Below are 23951 nucleotides of genomic sequence, written 5' to 3'. Positions count from 1 at the left end.
ACAAAAAAGCCTGCAATATCGGAGAGGAAATAAGATTTTTCAGACAATAAAAATTTTAGATCTTGATTGTCTAAAGCTATGTAGAATCCAAGAATGTTTTAGGTTATAAAAGGTTTAGGTAGAAATGAATTCTTAGCCTAAAATACACTGATCAAGCCAGACAGATTTTTATTATAGATGCTTTATATACGACAGGAAATCATAGCTGAATGCAATCTGTATCTGGAATTTCACCATAAATGTTCTCAGGCTGCTAATACAAACTGAATGCTTTGTATGCCCTAACACTTCATAATAAGTAATGGCCTGTTATGCTAACGGCGGCAGTTTCACAACACGCAGAATCTATTTACAGGCAGGATCACACAACGATATATGGGTTAGTTACATTATCTAGAGACCAGAAAGTAGGTTGGTGCATTTAATGCGTACAGAAGAAGTACGTGCTTTATTGTTTGGGAAGAGATCTCATTATTGTTCCCTCAATAGCATGAACAAATGCAGTCAGAAAGAAACTAGGTCTCACTGTAACCAGAAGTAAAAAGGTAAAGCTCATTTGGTGCCCTCCTTGCTGTTGGTCCCGTCACCAGACCTGGCAAGCTACAAAAGGTTAACCAAGATACTTTGATTGATGTTGCTCTTGGGAAAAATGATTCAGTGCAGACAGTTTGGGGGAACCAAACATCTTTTCCTACATTTCACATGACGGTAAACAAGCAAATGGTGTTCGTGCATCGTTCCCTCACAGAGCTTTACTTTTCCACCTGAAACCATATTGTTATTTCCACTGAATTCTTACTTTTATTATTTTGTGTTTCCTGTCTATGCTTCTCCTCAAAATCCAGGGCCAAACTAACCGACAAACAAGTGCATTTCAAAGAACATTTCCCTAGCTGCTGATGCTCTGCCACCGTCCATTCTTCTGGGGCTTAAGCGGCTCAGGATTGCATGAAAAAACCTCTTGGCAGTTTAATTTGAATATCATAGTGAAAGCAAAGTGGAAGCTTTTGTTCTTAAATCACTGTAAAATTAAACAGTATTTTCTGCAGCTGTTAAGGCTAGAAAATAACTTGATTTTAAATGAAAACTTGCCAAAGTCTGTGATATACTTTATAAAGGGATGAGTACTTTTTTCTTCACTTGAGCTGAAATAAGACTGAAGACAGTACCTCTGAGAACCTGTCTAAAAAATGATATGCTGCCCCACTGAAATCATGGAGCTATTGTTTTTATAGAGAAAGGATTTTTCTCTACCTGTATAAACCTGGATATCAAGGAATTGAGGCAGGCAGCAGCTTTTTCTGAACATGGAAACAAACATACAGATAAATGTGTTGTTATTTGGATTATGTTAACACTAAGTGTTTACATAGTCACCAGTCTGAAGAACTAAAATAAACAGTTGCCTGTTTCACAGAAATACAATTTTTCTTGTATTCTAGCTTTTAATGTTAGAAAATGGTTGATAGGAAATCTCACTCTAAAATATGGGGATCATAATCCCACCCTGGTGGAGGTCAATTGCTCAGAATCATCTGTCAGGAAAAGGGATGCTGAAGAGAACAGTGCTAATATTTTCTCTGATATGATCCTTGACCATTGAACTACAGTGCTCAAATCTATACTGTAATTATGTACTGCAGGGTTACCATATGAATATTGTCAACAGCTGTGGTCCCAGAAAGAAGTCTGTTAAATGCTGTGGTTCCTGCAGCACTATCTTTAGACAAATAACAAGATACAATGAGGTAAATTTCAGAGAATTTATGACTTTGCCTTTGTCTCTTACTGTGGAAACTTTCTTGTGTGACTTGTTATCTAAAGGTAAACGACTTTTTCTATGAGTCGGGAACATCAATGTCCAATAAAGGAAAAATTTATTAAAATTTATCATATTTATCAGTTTAAATTTTGGTCTTGATTATCTTGTGAAACATGTCAAACACAAGACTACTTCTCATTACATCTTCCCATTTAACTATGTATTATGGATGGTGTCACTATTAAGAAAGGAACTCAGTAAAATTTTTCAGAAATTAATTACCTTTTCCCCCAAAGTTATGCCTCAAACTAATTTTTTTTTTCCAAAATACAAGAATTAAAGAATTTTTGGAAATATACTAATGCTACTTTTCTTTGAGGATAATTTTAAAATGGCCATCTCAGATACACTATGCCTCATTGTAGATTTTCAGTACTCATAATATACTTGTGTTATACTGTGATACTTGGTATACTGGAAAACTGTACACACACACACACACACACACAAAATCTTGTGACACTTAAAGTCATTTGCCAACATGCGAAGTAACTTATTTTCTAATGTGATATTAAAAATACATATAATTAGGGCATCAGAATTTCCTGGAATGAATTTGAGCATTCAGTTTGTTAATCTGGTACTCAAGTGTAAGCAATAAAGCAGTTCTTTTGTCACACAAATACCTAACCTCAAGTGAAGTGATTAAGAAACCCCCCCACATTTATTCTGAAGTGTTAGAGATGTATAACAAGATAAGACCTTTTTTAGCATCTCTTTCAAAAATAATACTGCAAAATATCTAGTTACCATGGTCCATCAAGTCTTTTTAAACCAAGAGATCTAGGAAAACTCACAGTCTAATCTAATCTGATATGTGTGTATTATATGGCACCATGCTTTCACATAGCACTATACTACACCCAAAGGTTTGTGTTAAACTTGAATGTATCGTTTATGTGAAAAAATGCATGCCAATTTGCTGTCAATACAGCAGAAGGACACATTTTTAAAGGATTATAAACAATCAGAAAAGTTTCTTGAAGATGCTGTATATTGTTTGGGTAAGCCTCTTAATTTGGCAGTCCTACCTCCCCTTCCCACAGGTGCTAAGACCACTTATGGATCTTCTCTGTTACTTAAATAGGGAAGGGTTTCTAGTAGTTCAGAAAAAAATCCAAACTGTTCTGTGTGGGGAGGAAAGGTAAAGGAACTGCTTTATTGTTCTCTCTTATTTGCTCCATCTTCTTGGGGAAATGAAACTTGATCATTTCAACCACTACAGCAGGTATTTTGAGTATTTGAAAATAAAAAAAATCTCCGTGAAGTTATTAAAACTACAAATATCATACATATACATGATCCAGAATTCAATTAGATTCAATGAAGGTTGCTAAAATAAAAAGCTATGGTATATAGAGATTTTCAGTTCTCTAAATGTGCCATGGCAGACACATCATTTAAAATATTTCAGCATAAAGAAAAATGAGTTTAGGAACAATTTACAAAACAATTTGGAATGCCTAGTGTGAATTAATAGGACAAATCCAAGATTTTCCCAGGTGTATCTATACATATATATATACTAGCTTTCTAGAGATAATCATCCAATTTTTAAAATATACAGGAATTCAAGCTTTACTGCAGCAAGTCTTGGATTTCATAATACTAACATCAAAACATTCTCAGAGACCTTTCACAAATTTATATCCAACACACCTTTAACTCAAGGATTACTGTCCAATTCTCTTTGGCTTACTTAGGACCCTTAACAAAACATATTATTTGATTCTTCAAAGCAAGGTCCCCTCCTGACAGCAAAATTCTGTTTTGCTGTCATAAACAATTACAAATACACATCTACAAAAAGATTCCTGATTTGAGGGCCATGATCTATTTCAGGCAGTAAATCACTAAGACAACTTCATCCTTAAGCAGTCGAAGTACACAGGTCAGATTTATGAGATTTCACATTGAATTCCCTGGACGTGAAAAAAAAAAGTGGGTATCTAACACAACAAAGAAGAAAAAAGGGTGTTTGAAAAAAAAAAAACAACAGGATATATGTTTTATTCTATTGTTGTTGACTTTCCAATTTCAGCCAACTTCTTCAGCATTCTCTAAGCAACTGCCATTATAAACGAAATCTGTAACACTTGAGGTGATGACTCAGCAATCTTTACTTAGGAAGCCATGCTGAGATTTCATTTAAAGATAAATTTGTATTTTTTCTTCATAATGGAAGTATTACATACATAACCATAGTTCTTCTGAAGATGAATTTTAGTCTTTGCATTCTTTTATTCATAGGTTTGCCATCCACACTATCATCAATTCCTTATTTTAAACAAATAAGATGCATTTTTTTATGAGATTAATCTATATCTAACCAGATTGTCAGGAAACTGACTGCGTAAGTTATTCTTTTATCAGAGGCAAATAATACTGCATGGAAAACTCTGCTAGCTTGCACTGAGAATAGTAACTCTGAACCCAAAATGTAGCAGTATAAAAAAACTACTGGAAAACAGAACCAGTGCTACAGAAACAGCATTTATAAATGTTGTCCTATCCAAGCCCTTTTCATTGTCTTCATAAACCTACCTGGAATACTCTGATTTGTTGAAGATTTAGTGTGCTCGTCCAGTTTTTGGCTTGCAGGAGTGAGGGGTGGACTGAACACGTTCAACCAGTCTCTGAAAAACACAAATCAAAACATCACTCTTTAAAGCACAGTTTGTGTTCCCGTTTGTTGGAATAATCTGATTTTTAGAAAACTTTCAAAGGAAACCACAGGTTGTCAAGTGTGATGAAACAAAATGAAGCTGGATTTTATTATTATAAAAATTTAGTTTATAGCTAATACAATTTAAAAAATTAAGGCTTTCTTCTTTAGCATTTTCACCTGTTCACACCGAAAACCTGTGTTCCAAGTCAGGCTGGCTTTGCAGATTTCAGCTGGTATTGCTCTGCCAGCCAATGCTGTACATGAGGTGTGATCCGTAATCCACAGAGCTGTGCCCTGCAAGCCTACGGGACTCAGGGGAGTCCTTGTCTGAGGAACAGACTTGGGAGAAGCCACCTGTGTTTGATGAGAGACTGTAGGGGTCCATGTGATTGAAAATTCTTACCATCCCTAGAGAAAAAGCCTTAGCACAATTGTAAGAGCTGTGTTTGTCCACTGCTTGGAGCTGCCTGTTATAGCGTGAGCAAGTGCTGTAACTTTCAGAGGCTGGGTGGTCTGTGGGCAAGAGCTGGGCATAGACACGAGAAACATGCCATGAACAGCGTGATGCCAAGTCAGTGCTCGTGAACTGTGGGAAAGATGATTTGTATAAAATAATTTACTCTTTGCAGTTCATTTTAACTTTTAAATTTTTCAATAAAGGGACAGAATTAATGATCAAAGCTAAGAATAACATGCTAACAGCTTCCTAGTGTTTTTAAGAAGGAAATACTGGATTGAATCAGAATATTATTAAAAGTAGTTGTTGATATTGAAAAAACAACCTTTATTAGGTAAACACATTATAAACATTAGTTTAGAACAATTTATTATTGTTATAAAATCTGTTATATGCTGTAAATAAAACATTTGTTATTGAGCACAACATAGTTTTATTTGCTGACCAGAAGACAGAGGACTCGTCTCATCACAGCTGTCACAGATCTGTTTTACTTCTGTGAAGAAAAAAGTTTTGGTGGCATCTTTATCACAGAGAAGGGAGTATGGAACTTCTTCACCTATTTAATTTAATAGGCAATTTATGCCTCTGCTGAACACTACTTTGTGATAGCTTTTAAAAATGATTTTCCCATTATCATACATTGATGTAAAGTTCAATGTTCATTTCACATACGCCACTTTATGATACACTGTCTTTGATTGCTACGGCTCAAAGAAAGGAAAACAGAGTAGTCCTTTTTATTGTTATTTTGTTATTGCTATTGCTTTTTTATTGCGAACTGAACTGCAGACTTTTTCACTAAAAAATTGGATGGGAAACACACGTATGAGAGTTCATTCATATTATACTACCAGAGAGAGAAACACAGCCCTGGAAGGACACATCTAAGTCACAAAGTTCAGGCAATCCTTGTGTAGTTGACCACATCTCACAATTCTTGTCATAGAGGAAACTGATCTCTGTACACGGTGCATTGCTGATATTTCATTACGTTCCCATCTCTCCTGTTCAGCATTTAAGAGGTTTAACACATTAAAGCCTCCATAGAACTAACTAAACTGAATGATCGAAATTGAACATATTGAACAGATTTCAAAGAACCTCAGTAAATCATCTTATATTGATAGAAGTAGATCCATCCTTTTTGACCAACCTTTTTCACTGCAAGGCAAGGGAATTAGATGGGAAAAGGGGTCTTTAAATTCCCCTGTGTTTGCTTCATGCCGGTGGGAACAGTGCAGCTCTACAGAGCAAATTAAAGTTAGTTTGGGATTGATTCAATTTATGTTTGGTCATGGTTGTTCCAACAGCTGGCACAAGAACATTTTACACGCAAACTTGTACTAGAGGCTGGGAAGATTAGCTAGGGCTGCGAAAGTAACTTCAGAATCCGCAGATTCCTCTAGAAAGGGTGAATTTTCCCAAAGCTTGACAGATTTCTTTACATTGCCAGACTATCAATTGTCCAACACCAAGTAAACAGGTAATGTACATCTACTTTCTGAAAAGCCTTGATGATCTCATGTAAGATGAGTTTCTGACAGCGAAATCTGGCAAGGCTCAGTCATGTGCTATAATTGCTAAAATATGCCAATTGCTTTTTTTTTTTTATTGTTAGTTTTTCTCTTACTTCTGGACTTGTTATGGATTCCACATCATCTCCTGCTGGCATGTACACATAATCTGGGGTGAATCAGGGGACAACCACCTATCTGTTTACAGTCAAAATGGAAAAAACTAATTTTCTGCCTCAGGAAACAGAACTGCTGGTGTAGAAATCCAGCAAGTAGTATAGCAGATTTAAAGGAAGAGATATTGATTTTTCCATCATTTCAATATGTAAAAAATATAGTTCAAAATTTTTTTTTTTTATACCATCATTCTATTTCCACATATATGGCCAACTTCACAACCTATCCTTCCCTGCTGTTCAGCCAATGCCAGTGAGAACTGGTACAACTAATCCACACAGCAATATCCTTGCCTAGACACCTCATTATTAGCGCTCTCTGTCATTGCTTACCATTTTTGCATTCCCTGAATTCACCCAAAGACTATTCATTTGCAGCAAAGTTTCAAAAGCTTCCAGGAGTAACAGTTAAGTACATGCATGTGATATTCAGTAGCATGGTAGAATTTATTTTCCATTTCTACCACTTGCACGTGTTTTTTGCTGCCTCATGCTCAGCCAACATGAAGCCAAACACTAATATCTGAACATGCTCACAGCAAGCAGTAAGAGAGCACTAAGCTTTAGCACTTACCCAATCCTCTACAATTGTACTGAAGCATAAAGTCAGTAAAGGCAACCTTTTTGAGTAACTGCAACAATTTTAGATAAGGCAAGGCAGAACTATTAGTGCTAATCTACATCTCCACTTCCCAAGCTACCCTTTCTTCCCAGTTCATTACAACTTAAAGACAGTGATGTTTGAGACACAGAGAAGGACTAAAGTATTTCTGCTGGGAAGACTGCTGAAGCTACGGTTGTGCAAGGACAGAGGAAAGATGGTGCTTGCTGGTAAAGAGAATTAACTCAGTCGGACTAACAAATGTTAGAAAAGTAAAGAAGCTTTAGAGCATACATGAAGTTCTACAGGTCTGGCACAAAACAGAAGAGTTTACAGATCCATGTTTTTCATAAAAAATAGGTATCAGATCATTTCTAAAAAAAAAAAATAAAAAGGAGTTTGTACCTGGAGAGCAGAGAGGATGTTAGTATGAAGGAAGGAAAGACAACAAGGCAATTATTTCCAAGGGAAAAGAATGATAACTCATTTACGGAACATGGAGGGAGGGTGGTAATCATTTGCCATCAAACCAGTATCTCTCTTATATTCTTGGTTCTTATTACTCAGGAAATTTACAAATTTCAGTTTGAAGTCTCATCTCTGCAAAGTCTTCCTGAAAGATAAGTCTGAGAAATCAAAGATGTGATGATTTGTGATTATTTGTATGATTTTGTCCCTTTTTTTTAATTCAACTGAGTTAATTCTGCTGTACAGAAGTTGTTCAGTTTCATCTTTATATTTATTAAGATGCACCTGGCTCAGTTGAAGAATTACTATTTGCTCTAGCAGGTGTGAGTGTAAGAGCTAGGGATTTTGATGGTTCTAAAGGGAGGTAGAGGTGTATGTATTTATGATTGAGGCACAGGAAGTGCATGGTAAGTTTATTTCCTATTGAAATAGTCTGGAATCAGTTCATGTTTTTTCTCCTCACTGTCCAAGAAAAATTAATAGCTTTAACCACCAAGAAAAGTAAATAAAACAGTGCAATATTAGGAATCCATTATTGACATAATATTACTTTTAAGGTTTTACACAATATATATTAAAAACTAGCTTATCACTTCCACATGTCAGTTAGCAATGTCTAAGACAATCCTTCGTAAAATTTAAAATTTAAAAAAAGAAAGCTTATGTGTGCTGAAATCTTCTCGGTCAAGTTGCAGCAGAGAGTAAATATTTATAGTTGATTGATAAACCTCTGAAACATGAGCTTACGATCGTAATTCTGATAGATGATGTAGTCTTGCAGTCAAGACAGACTTTTTCACAATGAAATCTGCAGATGCTCTTAGGAAGCACCTAAAGCATATTTGTGTGTGGGACAGAGTGTATACAGTAATTTGAAAAAAAAATCAGAGAAAATTTGTAGACCATGCCTAAAAGAAGAGAGCACAGCATGGAGACAACCAGCAATTAACATTTGAGAAATGCAGACTGTGGCCTGTGTTCCCATTTGTTGTGTTTTTACTTGGACTGAATAAAGAATATTTCTGGGATGAACTTCTTCAAGAAGCTAGTTTATCACCTTAAAACAGAAAAGCTAATCAAGCACTCTGACTAATTAATGATACTCTATTTATGCTATCAATGCCTCAAGCTATAATCAATACAATCAACACGCAATAAACTATCTAGAGCTTTTCTGATAACAATGCTGAATGCTAAGTACTGTCATTTGACATTGTGACTTTTTTTGTATGAAGGCTTGGAACAGAAAGATTCCACACACATTCAAAGTGGCAAGCATCTTTAATGCTGGCACTGAGGTTCTTAATTATTCTGGATGCAATTCTTCATATCAAAATATAATAAAACATACGTTATGCCTTGGTCTTTTCTTAAAAAAAAAATCAGAAAATAAGTGTAATATTTTGAAAGATCACATGATAGCTGAGCTGTGATGGAAAACAGAATAAATCTTTTGGATTTATGAACGCAATTTTTAGTTTTATGACAGAATAGTAAATTTTGCAGAAAATGGCATCCATCAGTAAAATCTGTTGAGAAAATTAGTGATGCTTTTTAAAGCAGCACTTAAACAAAGATTCAACCAATGGCAATACTATATCAGAACTATTGCAATGAGCAATAATACCATCAACAGAAAAATGAAGAATCAGGGCTTTGATTTAAATCTTGTTGAACACCTTTGATACTCCTGTTTTTTAAAAGTTGCTTTTTAGGCTATCCTACTAGATGGAATGAGAAAATGGCAAATTTCTTAAGTATAAAGATTTCTAACATTTCTATGAATTGAGATAGCATACTTTACCACCTTTCTTTTGGATTATATTTAATTTGTATTATTTAAATCAATTAGATCATTCAATCCATATTATTAAAAAAATTAAAATGCTTCAGAGTTTCAGTACAACAGCTTTGTCTAATAGTTTATATAGGAATTGAAAGGAATACTCATATTATTACGTCAACCTAGCAGTACACTTAAAAAATGCAAGGCAAGTGCAAAATTACATCAAACCAGGGAATGAAAAAGTAACATCAGTTTTGTATTATTAAGAACACATCAAATTGAGAGATTATTAAGCATCTGAAGAGTACAATCAATAAGGAACACAAAAGATGGTATTTAGCTGCATGAACTACTTAGTAAATTTTTATGAATACTAGAGGAGAACTGGCTCATGTCTGAGTGATAATAAGAGAAGCACATTTGCCTCAAAATTATTTTTTACAGTGAATAATTTGATTAACTCCGTTGAGGGCCAGAGAATGCTAATGTATAAATCAAGAGTACAAAAATATTTTAAGGAAAAAAGGACCAATTCTTGACATCTTGTGCTCCAAGTAAATAATAGCTTACTATGATCCACTGAAAGCAAAGTATGAGCTCATATCTAAAGTGTGGTTCATATAAATTAAATACTCTATTCAGGTAGGATGAAGACCTATTTTTTCTCACTTTGTTTGGATTTTTAATTGTATCTATTTAAAAGAGGTAGCGAGAGACCAACTTAATACTTAAATAAATCAATACAAAGTCACCTAGCTTTGTGACCTAACCCCTCACCCATTCCCTGCTATATTGGTTTTGGAGCATCCATTAATTTTTAGGCTCCTATACATTAGCAGATCTGAATTTTCAGTTTTTTACACATCTGCTGAACTTCATGGATATGTGTAACTTCATTTATTTAAATCAGTTTACTTAATAAACAGTTATTTGGATTCTGCTTTGTAATATATTATGTATGCATGTGTAATGAGATTTTTTAAAAATAGAAACATTTCCATAGAAATAAAGCCTTCAATATTAGTTTCACTAGTAAAGCAAAGACTTCTGAAGGCTGTTAACAATACAATTTACTTGTATTATATGCAATCTTAAGATTTAAAAATAAAAAAGGAAATCAAATCTCAGGTCATACCACTATATATCTGTAATAACTGTGAAATGGTCTTAGCCTTAAATTGTCCATTATTGCAAATAAAATGCTTTAAATAATTTCAGTTGTGAACATTCTTACAAGTTCTTAAACAAATATGCCCTAAACCAAGCAACATTCAATAGTAATTTATAAATCACTCTTCAGTGTCACTTAGCTCCACATGAGTAGAACAGTATTTCTACAATGCAAAACTCAGTGAGTATACAGAAAATCAAGATATACTACCAAAGGAATACAGAGTATATTATACATACATATCAAAGATTTTTGAGTACAGATTTTAATAAAAATTTGAAAAACTACATAAATATACATGTCTGTATGACTTTACATGAACTGAAAACTATATTTTAAGAAGAAATATCAGAAGGATTTAAGGTCAATCCAGCAATACGTTGATGATTAAAAAATGCAAGATGTGCTACATTGTATTATCCTGGAGTGTTATTGTAGTTTCAAAATATCATTAAATCAGCACAAACCAACACTTATCATTTCCTGCACATTTTTCACAGTGAGCTACATTTTGACTATGAGTAATCTGTTAATCTGTTCTTTGCCTCACAATCCGTCAAAGTGACAGATTCATTCCATCCCTAATACATAATATCTTCATTTACTGTATGCCTTACTGGAACTTGTTTTTTGCTACCACTAAGTTTTAGAAAATTGTGAGTGTATTTGCAGAATGACTTTTCCCTGTCCCCAAACCACTTCAGCAAATCTAGCCTGCCAAACACCATACTTCCAATGGAGACAAAGAGACTTTAACAAACAAACAAACCCCAATCTAAATTGTTAACTGTAATTTACTTAAAGGCTAAACCTCTAGTTCATCACCATGTTTACTTGCTGGCTAGATTATAATCTTGATGTTCAATAGCAATATAAATGACACTAATAGAGAAAACTACTGTTTTATCATCTAATTTAAATAAAATACTGGCCCTTTCTTCTTTGCTCGCTTTGATTCAGTTATCAGAAGACCAGCTGTATAAATTGGAAGTAATGAATTTGTGAAGGTGTGTTAAAATTCCTGTATATGAAGCTAATCTTAAACAAGTGAATTCTAATAAAGTACATCAGATATTCATTGATCAGTGAATCAACTGGATTTCCACATTTAATGAAGCATCTGTTAGGAAGGATTTGCTTCTTCTTCCACATATTTTTAACAATTAAATAAACCATGCATTTTAAACATTATGTTTTAATGTTTTGTTATTCAGGAAACACCTGAACCTAGAACCTAACGAGTCTTGTCGCAATTAAAATAATTCCTTTCCTCCACAGCCAGCCACTAATGGCACTTTACTGTTCTGTGTGTCCTGGATGTAGACTGCATCCCATTTAACTTTTAATGGATGACATGGAGCCAGAGGGCTTTTAAAAATCAATGGAGAGAACATGACTCAAAAGAACACTAACTTTAATATTATCAAACTTGTTAAAGGTGATACAGTTGAATGTTCTAGTCTGTGAAAATTATCTTTCTTTTTCAAGAAAGTGAAAAAAAAATATGCTAGGAAATGCTGACCTTCTAGTATATTAATACCTTGAATGGTAAAGCATTAAGCTAGAAATTTGATCATTACCAAAAGTGAGAGGTATGGTACCTCGGTCTGATTCTTCAAAAACATCAAGTTTTGCTAACAACAGCAAAATCACATAAAGGAATCAAAACCAACACTCTGCATGATGGATCAAAGCAAATGCACAAATGATACCGGGGTGGCAGGGAAGGGAGATGTGGGCATTTGTGCCCTTGGAAACCCAGGCAGTTTTGCTTTTTAGGAAAAAAAGAAAGATCTCTTTCAGACATCCTGCCAGGAATAAGGGATGACTAGTCCGTACACGAACAGACAGCATGTGTTACGTCCTGGGAAAGGCTACAACAGTTGGCTCCTTTGATACGAAAAGTTTATCAATACACTCTTCCAAGCAGTAGTGTCACATGAACACAGGCTTCTACAGATATGAACCAGCTGATTTGTTCTCTATGTGCAGCAATAAATATAAAATCTCTTGTCTCACCTTATGTAGGCACTGACACTTCATTCAGGGAAGACTGACTGAAATTTGCCTAGCAAAAAATGCTATGGGGCCATATACCATTCTCTTAATATCTTTATTCATCCAAGTGTCATGAAGATGCAAAAGAACAGCATTGTAAGCATATACATTTGGTAAAAAGTGCCATTTGCAGTACCCCGCTATTCTGCACTGACATTTATACTGCAGGCAGAGGTTTCTGGACAAATCCCTCTGTCAATGTTATTGCAGTTTAGAGTACTCCTCACCTTTGAGTATTCAGTAACCACTCTCTTTCAAGAATGTGAATACAGCTAGGTCCTTCGCATTTTTTAACGATGTACAGGGGACATTGAAGGCCCTATAATACATCTGTTCAATGTTATTTTTGCTGCTGTAACACATCATGTCCATTAACATGCGTGATGACCACACGAGACATGAACCATCTAATCTGATGTATGCAGCCCCATATTTTCCTGTATTTTTTTCTACAGTACTAGTCTTGAGGCAGATATACAAGCATATTCCTTTTATTGAGAAAAGAAGCACCTGCTGTAAAAGAAGAGTATTTATAACTCTGCTTTTAAAGAGGGATGGAGAAATAGGATAGGACTGAAGGATATGGCATCAGCATATAGCAGAGGAGATGCTGACCCCATGAATAAGACTATGTGCTGGCGTACAGAATAGGATAAAGGCCTTGATTCTCAGCTCCTGAAATTAATCAGATTTTGAGGCCAAAAAGGGAGACCAGAGGGCCAGATACATCTTTCTCAGAGTCTCTAAGGAGCTGAGAGACTGCTCCACTAGGAATACTAACAATTGTTGCTATTAAACTCTTTTCTTGTTGTTGTTGTTCTTTGGATGGTTTCCTTTCTCATATTCTTCAGGACAATGACTGATATTTTTGCACAGAAGTGGTTTTAACACCCATTATCTTGAGTGTTAGGAGGGATAACAACATGGACAGTTGGGGTCACGGCGTTCTGACTCTTGTTATCATGGACAACCTCAGAGTCCCACTCAGGGACTATGGCTTATGTTAAAAGAGGAGGCTTTCACACTTATCACTCCTGCAGTGTCCTAGAGCCTACTGCTTCTCTGTACAGTACAAGCGTCTATTGCATATTGTGAATTATGAAAAAGATTTCACACATATAATCATTTCTGACAAGCCTGCATGTTACAAAGACTGATTCCATAGAAATGGAGATCCTGATTCCACAGCCTTCCCTATGCAGATAACTGTCCCAGAGTAGCTGTTAAGTCAGTATGTGAGTTTCTAATTTGCTTTGGTAGGTTCTTAAAAAAAAATAAAAAAATCCCAGAGAAGTCTTACAATTGAATCTCTTAACAAACCTTCTCATCTCCCACTGTGAAGGTAACCATTTACTGGAAAAATACCTGTGGTCTGCAGATGGCCAATTCTCAACAGAATGAAAATAGCAGTGTTTGTTTGTTATTACTTTGGTTTTCCTTGAGAAGCTAGGAACAATAGTAGGGAATAGTTGACTTTTTTTGGTCTTTTCTTCATCTCTGCATATAAGCGTAGTTAGAACACTCGCTTTCAATGGCTCAGGAATATTCAGAAAAAGTGTGGAACAATAAAAATGTTCTCAGTAACTCCTGAATCTACAAGTACAACAGACAAACTACTTTATATTAACATAGACTCAAAAGCATGACTAGGAGCATTTGCCATGTCCAGTCCCTTAGTGTATATGCTGCCACTTTTTATGTTTTCAGATTCCCATACAAGAGAAAGCCATTTCTGGATTATTTTAACAAGCTTTTATGTGTTAGCCACCTGGTTCTCAATAATCTTTCTGAAGCTAAGCTTTTTACCACCATGATTAAAAAATTTAACCTTTTCAATTAGATGTTTCCTGTGTCATTTGCTTCTATTGTCATGTTCTTTTTCATGCATATTATAACCTGACAAATGCAGCAGCACTTTGCTAATTCAGATTAACAACTAGGAGACCTATTGTAAATTACTCTATTTTGTGTATGAGTAAAGTAAGTGAACAAGTACAATGACAAAGTACCTTTTGTGATACATTGTTTTTGTTCACTTATTTTGACAACTGTTATGTAATTTTGTAATACTTCATAATGTAATATCGTCTGTTTTGCAGAAGTAATGGAGTTGTATGACTTTGATCTTCTAATGAATCATAAAAATAAATATGCTTCTTTGTTTGCAAAACTCATTCTTTAAATTTCCTTCTCAACTTTAAGTTATTCTCCTATTTAAGCCCTTGCCTGGAAGTACGGGAGACAAAGATGTTTTGCATCTGAATTTTACAGCATGCATGCTAGAGAAATTCTGGCTTAGTGCAAATAAATGTTATAACTACAATCTTTCTCCTACTGCATCATTTTATAGGTGAGTTTAATCTTACTGAATCTCTGAGAGGTGCAATGATATGCATCAGCTACTGGCATGTGTAGTTTCCATCTGGGATGGATGAGAACACTTGAATGGTAGCCTCAAAATTGAACATACCTTTAATATTTGTACTTAAGTGTTTGCAAGGTTTGTGGATTTGTGCTGACATCATCGATACTTTATGTAAATATCAGGTGCTATTATTATGGCAATATTTATGGCAACAATAGCTTATGAAAAGGACTGGTACCAGAAAATTTTAAAGAAAGTGTAAAGACTCATTTACTTCCTAAAATTAATAGAGAGTGGTCAAAGAGTTATGCATATAAAGAACTGGCAGTTACATTTAACTAATTTACTAGAATTTTATCAGCTATCAAGTTTGATAAGAAGTTAAAAATGTATTTAGCTAAAGAAACATGTTTATCCATTTCCATGATTCATTATCATGAAATCGTCATTCATTATGACATGTATACTGTGCATACATGTCATTACAAAAATAAGGAAATCACAGTGTTTCATACAGTAGTAACTAAGAATATGGGTTCTGTTTTTTTTTTTCTTATGGCAACATCTACAACTTTTTTGAGATACTTAAAAGTTATTGTCCTCGTTAAACATGTTTATCTGCAAGTCAATGAAACATTTATTTTATGACGATCAATTTCAAATCTATAACATTTATTGTAATGTTAAACAATAGAATGCAATCACAAAAGGCAACCATTGCTTGTTCGTTTTTTGTTATATGAACTGTTTCCATTGGAGACATATCTTTACCAAAAAAGGGAAGAAAACTTCATTAGTTGTTTTTTCCATTTTCTTTCAGATTGTAGACAAAGGAAGAATGATGACATCCCGATCAGTCTAATATAACGTATGTAGGTTACAGTAACAAGACAGCTTGCTTAAGTTAGCTTGTACCAAGCCAATGTGAGGTGAGGTGACTATTAATCATTTGTCGATGACTGCAGGCCCTTATCAGCCTCTTATAGATACAATTAACTTTATATCACATCCACCAGTGGCGAAGCTACGAGGGATTTAAACCACAGTAGTGTGACACTTTTTATAGATAAAACATAAATCTAGACAAAAAGTGAGCCTGACTTGCATCATCTATTTCCATTTAGCAATTTTAATAAACACTTTATAATACCGTTTTTCCTTAAAATTTTAGGGACCTAGTGTGTTCCTTAGCTTTAAGAGGCTTCTTTTTTATTTGTAACAAAACCACTGATGGAAACTAATTTAAACACAAAAATTTCACGGAAGAAGCAACTGACTTGCATGTATGGAGAAGATAAATCGAGCTTATTTTATGAGTCAGCTACTGGACTGGTTTGACAGTGGTACTGAATCCTACCACTGCAGAGCAACTGTAACAAGATAGTGGAAAGGGTAAATTGGGAACTTGGCAAATGACATCACATAGCTTCTTCAATTTCTTGCTGGGATTTCAGGGCTGACAATCTACATCATCAGCTGCAGATGCACTCTCAGTATTAACAGGGAATCATGATCACCCAGCAGGTCCTACAGCGAGGCCAGCTCCAACACATAGGGCTGAATGGGTGTGTGCACTATATTCAGATGCATACACACACTTTCACATACCAGCCAGGCAAGTGTGAGCTCCCAGCAGTCCAGCTCTGGGCTGGAGCTGGTAAGGAACTACAGTCCTGTTTACTCCTGGTAATTCTGTGAAGGCAGCCCTGACCAAGCCCACAGCAGAAGTACAGACTGTAGTTCAAAATATCACTTTTCATTGACTGATATACTAATTAACTTCTGCAGATTCCAGCCACCTTTGAAAATCCCATCAGCTCCACGTACATAGAGCAATTTGGGGAGGCTGTTGATTTTACAGCCGTTAACATATGAAACCCGCCAGCCAATAATATGAACAAATTAAACTTCAGATTAACAAAAAAAAAATCATTTATGAATGAAACATATCTTGATCACTCATTCTTTGGTTTGAGACCACTGACAAATATACTTTCTCGTAAAATGAAGCCTGTGCTGTACGTGCTATGTCCAAGAATGTAAGAATAGTCCAAATTAGGTATATATTTACTATTGTCATATCTTTGTGCCCACAATTCACGATGGGAATACATTTTTTTTTAACATGTAAAATCAAGTGTCTGGGTGAAACCTACCTGAAAATTTGCCTATGTACATTTTATATGAAATTACTGAAGTAAAATATAATTCCTGTGAAAGGATACCCAATGAAGTACTGAAATATTTATGACCTACCGTAGCGTGGTTTCTGGGGAACAGCTGTTTGAACTTCAGAGGAACAAATTTAATTTGGTAGAGTGGGAAGAGTTGAGTAGGATGCCAGCTGAGGAGCTGGTGAGGCAATGCTTATAAAGAAGATTTCATCTTAAAAAAAAAATCTCTTTCTCAAAGATGGAAAATCAGCTTTTATCAGAAATAAATTTTCTGAAGAGCATCTGTAGTTCAGAAAATGTATTCACAAAATTAGGCTCAAGTGATCTTTTTTATAGAATAGTTCCACATTTTGCAGTTCAGTATGACTGAAATTTCTTTTCAATATGAATTTTCTTTCAGCATTTCCTTTAATGAAACTTCCAAACTTTCTATAACACACAAATATTTTGAAGGACAACGCTGCTTAAATGCTTACTAAGTAGATGCAGAGTACATAGCAGCTTCCAGCCCATGCACTGGAGGAAGAAGTAACAAAGAGAATTAGACTCCTATTTGGAGGGAAAAGAGCAATTCTGAAGTTCAGCTAGGACCATACAGCTAGTCAGCCTGTGGGAACTGCATAGCTAAGGCTTGAAACACTGCATCTTCTTGCTCATCTGGCTCTGTAGCCTCTGCAGTCAGCCTGTCTCCTTTCATTAACTGGTTCTGTGCCTTGCAAAGCAGCGTGATGCGGGGGTGATTTGTACTGCAGTAGCAATATTCTTGGCAGACTTATGACCTTTACCCAGTGGAACCAATGGAAAACGAGTCTAGCTGGGTCTTTTTATTGACTGCATTTCCATTATCTTCACAGGTGCTTTCTTTCTTGGCTTGTTCTTTTATCTTATTATGGACAGAAGCTACATTTACTGGACAATAGCTACCACATTGCTCTCTTTTCATTTCCCAGAAAATATCACTAATACACTTTTTACAGTTACGTCAGACCTGTCGAATTCTTTATCACTTTTAAAAACAAACTGTTGTTTCAGAAAGTACATCATTTAAATGTCTTCATACCATGGTATTTCTACCCATTGATCTACACAGAATATACCAATTTTTCAAGTATTGTCCTGTGTGTTCCTCTACGTAGCTACAGTAGGCTCACAAAGATTTAGATATTTTTTACTTGCCTGTACATTACCTATTAAAATTGGCTTTTAAAAAAGCTCAGGAACTAAGTTACAGAATTGCCATTTATTTTATCTCTCTCTCATCTAGGTACACACCCTATATGGAAAACATTACCCAGTTTTCCATTATAAATGAAAGGTAACGATCTGAATGATGGTATTCCAATCATATCGCCTCCAGTTTTAATATCATGATGCAAACTGACCTCATAATTTTGTCGTCTTCTGTATTTACAGCCCAATAATACTTTTCTGGCAGTTCACAAGGGCTACTGAATTTATGAAGCACTTGCAAGTATTCAGGTATTTTACGAATACTTTGCCCACATTTCTCGAAAATGACTTCTACAGAAATTTAAGTCTAGTGTGTGTATTGGATTAAAATAGCATAAGAACTAAGTTGTAATTTATATTATTTTGTTTTAGATTTTATTATATGGAAATGCAAGTTTTCATTGTTGACCATATTAACTTAATATGCTGAAATGCTTTATTTTTACAGATAATGGTGTTTATTCTCTTTTTCAGTATATAAAGTGTACTGAGTATAAAATTGCTTTAACACATGCATAAAAGCAAAAAACCCGACTCAACCAACCTATGGGTAAAAAGCAGAAAAAAACCACAGCTTGTACTAAAATACAGGCTATTCTAATATCATCAGAATTATGAAATCACTCTGGAATAGAGTTCTCGACAAATTGTCAGTCACAAGGTACCTGGTATCTTAATCTGTGGGCTGTAGTCAAGTGTCTCCATCCACTTCATTCATTTTAACAATTAGGATAGAGACAGATCCTCTGATAAGTAACACCCAAGTTAGAGAGGTTTTCTAGACTGACATCAGCACGTAGATTTACATATGAAATGGAACAGGAATCCAGGATTGCACTTTAACTCCAGTAATATACTATGTGCACCAAGAAACATATGCTGCAATAACTGACACATCTGGGTGAACTTGCACAGCAAGTTTCATATTGTTCACTCCATAAAATCTAACAAGAAGATAATAAAAATGTGGATGGAAGTGAAACAAGTGACTAAAAACATCTATGTGAGGAGAAATACATATTATGCTGCACAACTGACTTGCAGTGCATGATCATAAAGTTTCACACTGTTGATATCCTGAAAAAAAATCGAGCAAACTCTTTCATGGTCGTATCTGAAATGTCCTCTCCTCATATTCCTCCCAACATCCATGCATTGTCCAGCTAAAATCTGGACATGCAAAATCCATGTTAATCACAACAACTGAAAGTGAAGCAGGACTACTTTTTGAAATAAGTACGCCTCCTGTTCAGGCTGTTAAAAATTGGCAAAGTGATGCTGGGGTTTCACAGGTACAAGGCAGTTCTAAAACAGAACAATTAATTTTGGTCATCTCAACTTTCATCACTTCTCTTTAGCCACCCTCTCCTCTTGTCTTCAAATCCCTATCTTATCTTATGATAAAGTCACAGGGATTCTGGTGCTGACTCCAAACAAAACAGATAAGACAAAGAACTTGACAGTCAAAATACATTGTAGGCAGGATTTGTCTGAACTATCCCAAAGTGTTACAACATAGCACCCTCTCCTGACTGGGTTATCTATTGAAAAGTCCTGTTTAATTAAGGAACGTTACAATTTTTTGTAATAAATGGATTCCCTGACATCTAGAGTCACATGCAGAATTTTTCTTCAGAGCCTTCAAAGCAGAGAGAGAGAGAGGGAGAGAGAAACAGGTGAGAGTGTATATATGCCAGTTGAAGAAGATTTGCTGAACATCAAAACACATCAAAGCAGGTTTAGGAGCCAGGCCTGTGCCGGCTACTTTAAATACACAGAGGTACATCCAAACCATGCAGAATCCAGCTCTGCATTCTGGGACAATGTAGGCATACTGCAACCTGTAGTCAATGACTAAAAAGAGCAATAGTAAAGCCCTCTGAGAGGAAGCTGCAACTGAAAAGAGATTAAATCAAAGAAAGTCACATTTAGCATTCAGAGCACTCCACCTTAATTCTTACTGCCTGGGCTATACATGGAGTCTTACCGTGGGTTGGAATGAGAAAGTGGGCTCATTTCTTTCTGATAGTGATGCTCCTGACTGACGGGCTATGGAAAACAAAAAATAACAATGAGAAAATAACTTTGCAAATATACTTTCAGAACGTTCAAAAGTATGTAAGAGATCCTTTATGAGGATACACATTTGAAGCTTCTGATATTGGAATTTTACAGTCTTTCATCTTATCTGTGAAATTTAAAAGGGATATTCGGATCCTAACTGTGCAAAGTTAACAGATGATTCTTGTCTGGGTGGAAATACATATGAATTAAGGAGTCGACCACACAGTCATTTCTCTACTGTCTGTGAGAGCGTCGGACAGAGTCAAGAAACAGAGAGGGAAGGGTGGCAAAGTCTTGTCTGTTAGGCAAGTCTGGGTTGTACGTATACAGGAAGCATGGTGCAGGGACACTTCATTGTACCTGTGCACAACCAACGATTCTTAAGGCTACACACCCCTGAGCCAGAGCTGATAGGGCTGGCAGGCATGGCTCTTATCTTCTCAGAAGCACTAGGGGGAATGTTAGTGGTCCCACATGAAGGCTGCTGAAGCACACATGCTTCTTAATAGAACTGCTGATTTGAAACCTGGATTAAGCTGTTCATGGATTACTAACAGCGGACTGTAAGAATATTCATAAAAAAGCATGATTATTTTTTAAAAAAATCTTCAAATCTTACCTGCTTATTGTAAGAATGTGCATCTAAAAGTTTGAAATTACATTATTTGGTGTTTATGGCACTAAAACAGCTATTTGCCATAAACACCAATATTCATAAACTCATAAAAATTCAAGAATTCTAAAATTCAGAAATATATTTTGTCTCAATATATACGCTTCCAGAGAGGACCCCCTCACATTATCCCACACATCAAAACCAGCTCTAAACAAACCACTGAAGCAATTGCAGAAATAAGTGAAAACACAAGCACAATTTAAAAATACTTGTACGAATTAGTACGCGCAATGGCTAAAAATAAATACTAAGTATTATGAAAGGAACTATATTTTTACAGAAATCAATAAAAAAATCAGTACATTCACATGGTTTCAGGAAGTCAGGAGGGATGTTGTAAAATATATGCTCAGGATGAATGACATCCTAATTACTGCCAAATATGAGTCACTGCCTGGTCGTGGATAGTGCAATTCCCACATGATGGCTAGTAGAAGACTGAGGATGAGACAGAAAGTGAATTAGTCAGTCTATGAACCAGAATATCTGTCTAAATAATTTTTAGTCTCATTTCATAGTAAAGAATAGTCTGCCTTAGTTTTGCAATTTGACTTGATGTGAATAGATCCCTCCAGGGGTTGTCAAACTGAGCTCTCAGCTGGAATAATTCTGGGTTTAAATATCACTCCTCTTGTCTGTCAGACTTCACTTCTGCCAGAACATTTTTGTCTTAAGTGGCTTTCTTTCTTGAATCATCACAATGGAGGTCAGAAGACCTTCCCCAAATTAGGTGTGAATCTGGAAATCTGAAAGGTTTTTCAGGTCAAACCTGATTAGATTGAATTTATATTTAGGAAGTTGCTTGGAGAACAAGTAATCTTACTGCTCTATGAGTACTCTTTACTTGAAAGACAGGTCTTAGTGGTGAGCACATTTTGGAGTCTGATAACAGAGCATTACACCACTGCAATCTCTAGGATTCATCAATGAACAATCCAGGAGAATCTTCATTCTCCTTTGCAGTTCTGACTGAGAATCAGGGAGCATATGCAAGAAGATATCCTAAATTCTGTTATATGTGCTCTTGCTCCAAAATTCTTGTGTTATATCTAAGTTGTCTGGAAACAGCTAGCCAAGAAGCTGAATATGCCATTTCCCTGGCAGGGCAGGAAGATCTTAATGGATCTTTAGAACAGAGCAAGGCATTAGAATTATTTTCTAAGGTTTGCAACATTCCTTGGATAATAAGTATATGTGTAGATAAATTAACATTATACTCTGCAATACACAGAACTGTCTTTCATATTGTTGTAAAGATAGTGTTTAACTTCACAGACCTTGAAAAACATTTGGGTAAGACATCGTCAAATACTGTATTTTAAAATATTTAGTCCTACAAATATGTATTATGAATTTGGAACTTTGCACTGTGCCCCCCACACTTTTTGTAAGGATTTACAGCTCTCCTATGAAATATTTTTTTTTTTTTAAAAAAGAAGCTGTTTATATTTATAGCTGGGTAATGTATAATATTCAAAGCTATTTTATTCCTTTCTGGCTGTCATAGTTTACAGCAGCTGCTAAACAACTTGCATTTCAACAATTTCTCCTGACAGCATATACTCAGTTTTTGGTAAACTATCATAGGTTGTAAAATACAGTTTTAGTATATCAGTTTTATAGTTTTTAAGGACATCTGTTCATCTGTTCTAACTGCAGCTTAACAGTATGATTGATCTATCTGCCTTTACTTCAAAAGGGTTTCTGAGATTCATTAGTCAGTAATAAGTGCAAAATTTTCAATTAATCTGGAAATCACACTAACAGTGGCAAGTGATGGAAAAAATAAATTTACTAAAATGTGTTTTATATATAAAATATTACTTTTATATGTACATTCACTGTCTAACATGATTATATCCTGCACTGCCTTACAAAACATCGTTTGTATTTCAAAATGAAAGATACACAAAAATCTGCCGTCTGGTGGTGCTGTTGCCATAGATTCCAACAAGGGACAAAAAGGTTATGTAAAATGAATGAAAATTTAGAATAAAAAAACTCCTTATTTATCTTCTTATCTTTGAAGTCCATAAGATAAAGCAGAGTAGATATTACTGATTTAAATAATCAAAAAGATACTATCTTAAAACACATGTAAGCATGAAAGGTTAATCATGACAAGAATTTCAAAGCGTCCTTAATTTCTTAAGCTACTATATGAGGATTACTTCTATTTCTTTTTTGTACAGCTAAAATCATTTGCAAAAGCAAGATTGCTACAGACACATACAAACTTTTCTCCAGTTTGCGCATGTCATTTTCGGATTGGTCATTTGCAAATTCTCTCAAGTCAACTTGTATGATGGTAATAGTAAAAATCAGTGGACATAAAAACAAATTTGCTTTTCTTGTACATATAAGTATCTTAACATATATAAGAAACACCTCTGAGCAAAAACTGGAAGCTGAAGAAATGACGACTTTACTCATTTTAGATCTTACAGCAGTATCCTGCATGGTGGAAGACTGAAATACAAGAGCAACAACCTTTGAACGTGCTCTAATCACACTGGATAGGCTGTATTTTGATCTCTCAGTTATGTAGACTACCTATGCATACAATAACACATTTACTGTACATGTGAATGCTAAGTGTGGAGATTCTCTGAAAATAACTATATGAAATTACCTGACAGATTTATAGATTTGTAAGACAACAAAAAAACACAGCTATATCAAATTACAATTTAAATGACTAAACTCTTGTATCTAAAC

General features: G+C 35.1%; 1 protein-coding gene across 9 annotated transcripts in view; it reads right to left on the bottom strand.

Moving 5' to 3' along the window:
• The window catches only part of CFAP20DC (CFAP20 domain containing), an 80297-nt gene that overhangs the window by 2161 nt on the left and 54185 nt on the right, over positions 1 to 23951 (bottom strand). For 7 of the 9 annotated variants that reach the window (XM_080605791.1, XM_080605792.1, XM_080605787.1 and 4 more), the window contains 2 exons: positions 20481 to 20542; positions 4367 to 4458 (listed from right to left, as the gene is read on the bottom strand). In XM_080605791.1, coding sequence (XP_080461917.1) covers positions 4367 to 4458; positions 20481 to 20542 — 154 coding nt within the window. Of the gene's footprint in view, positions 1 to 4366; positions 4459 to 17193; positions 20390 to 20480; positions 20543 to 23951 lie in introns of those variants that run through there. The other 2 variants (XM_080605793.1, XM_080605794.1) reach the window with 2 other exon arrangements.

The sequence above is a fragment of the Anser brachyrhynchus genome (assembly GCF_964034855.1).
Source record: "Anser brachyrhynchus genome assembly, chromosome: 10".
NCBI classification, from domain to species: domain Eukaryota; kingdom Metazoa; phylum Chordata; class Aves; order Anseriformes; family Anatidae; genus Anser; species Anser brachyrhynchus.
Note: the sequence above shows the minus strand (reverse complement) of the source record. Positions and strands in the feature narration are given on the sequence as shown.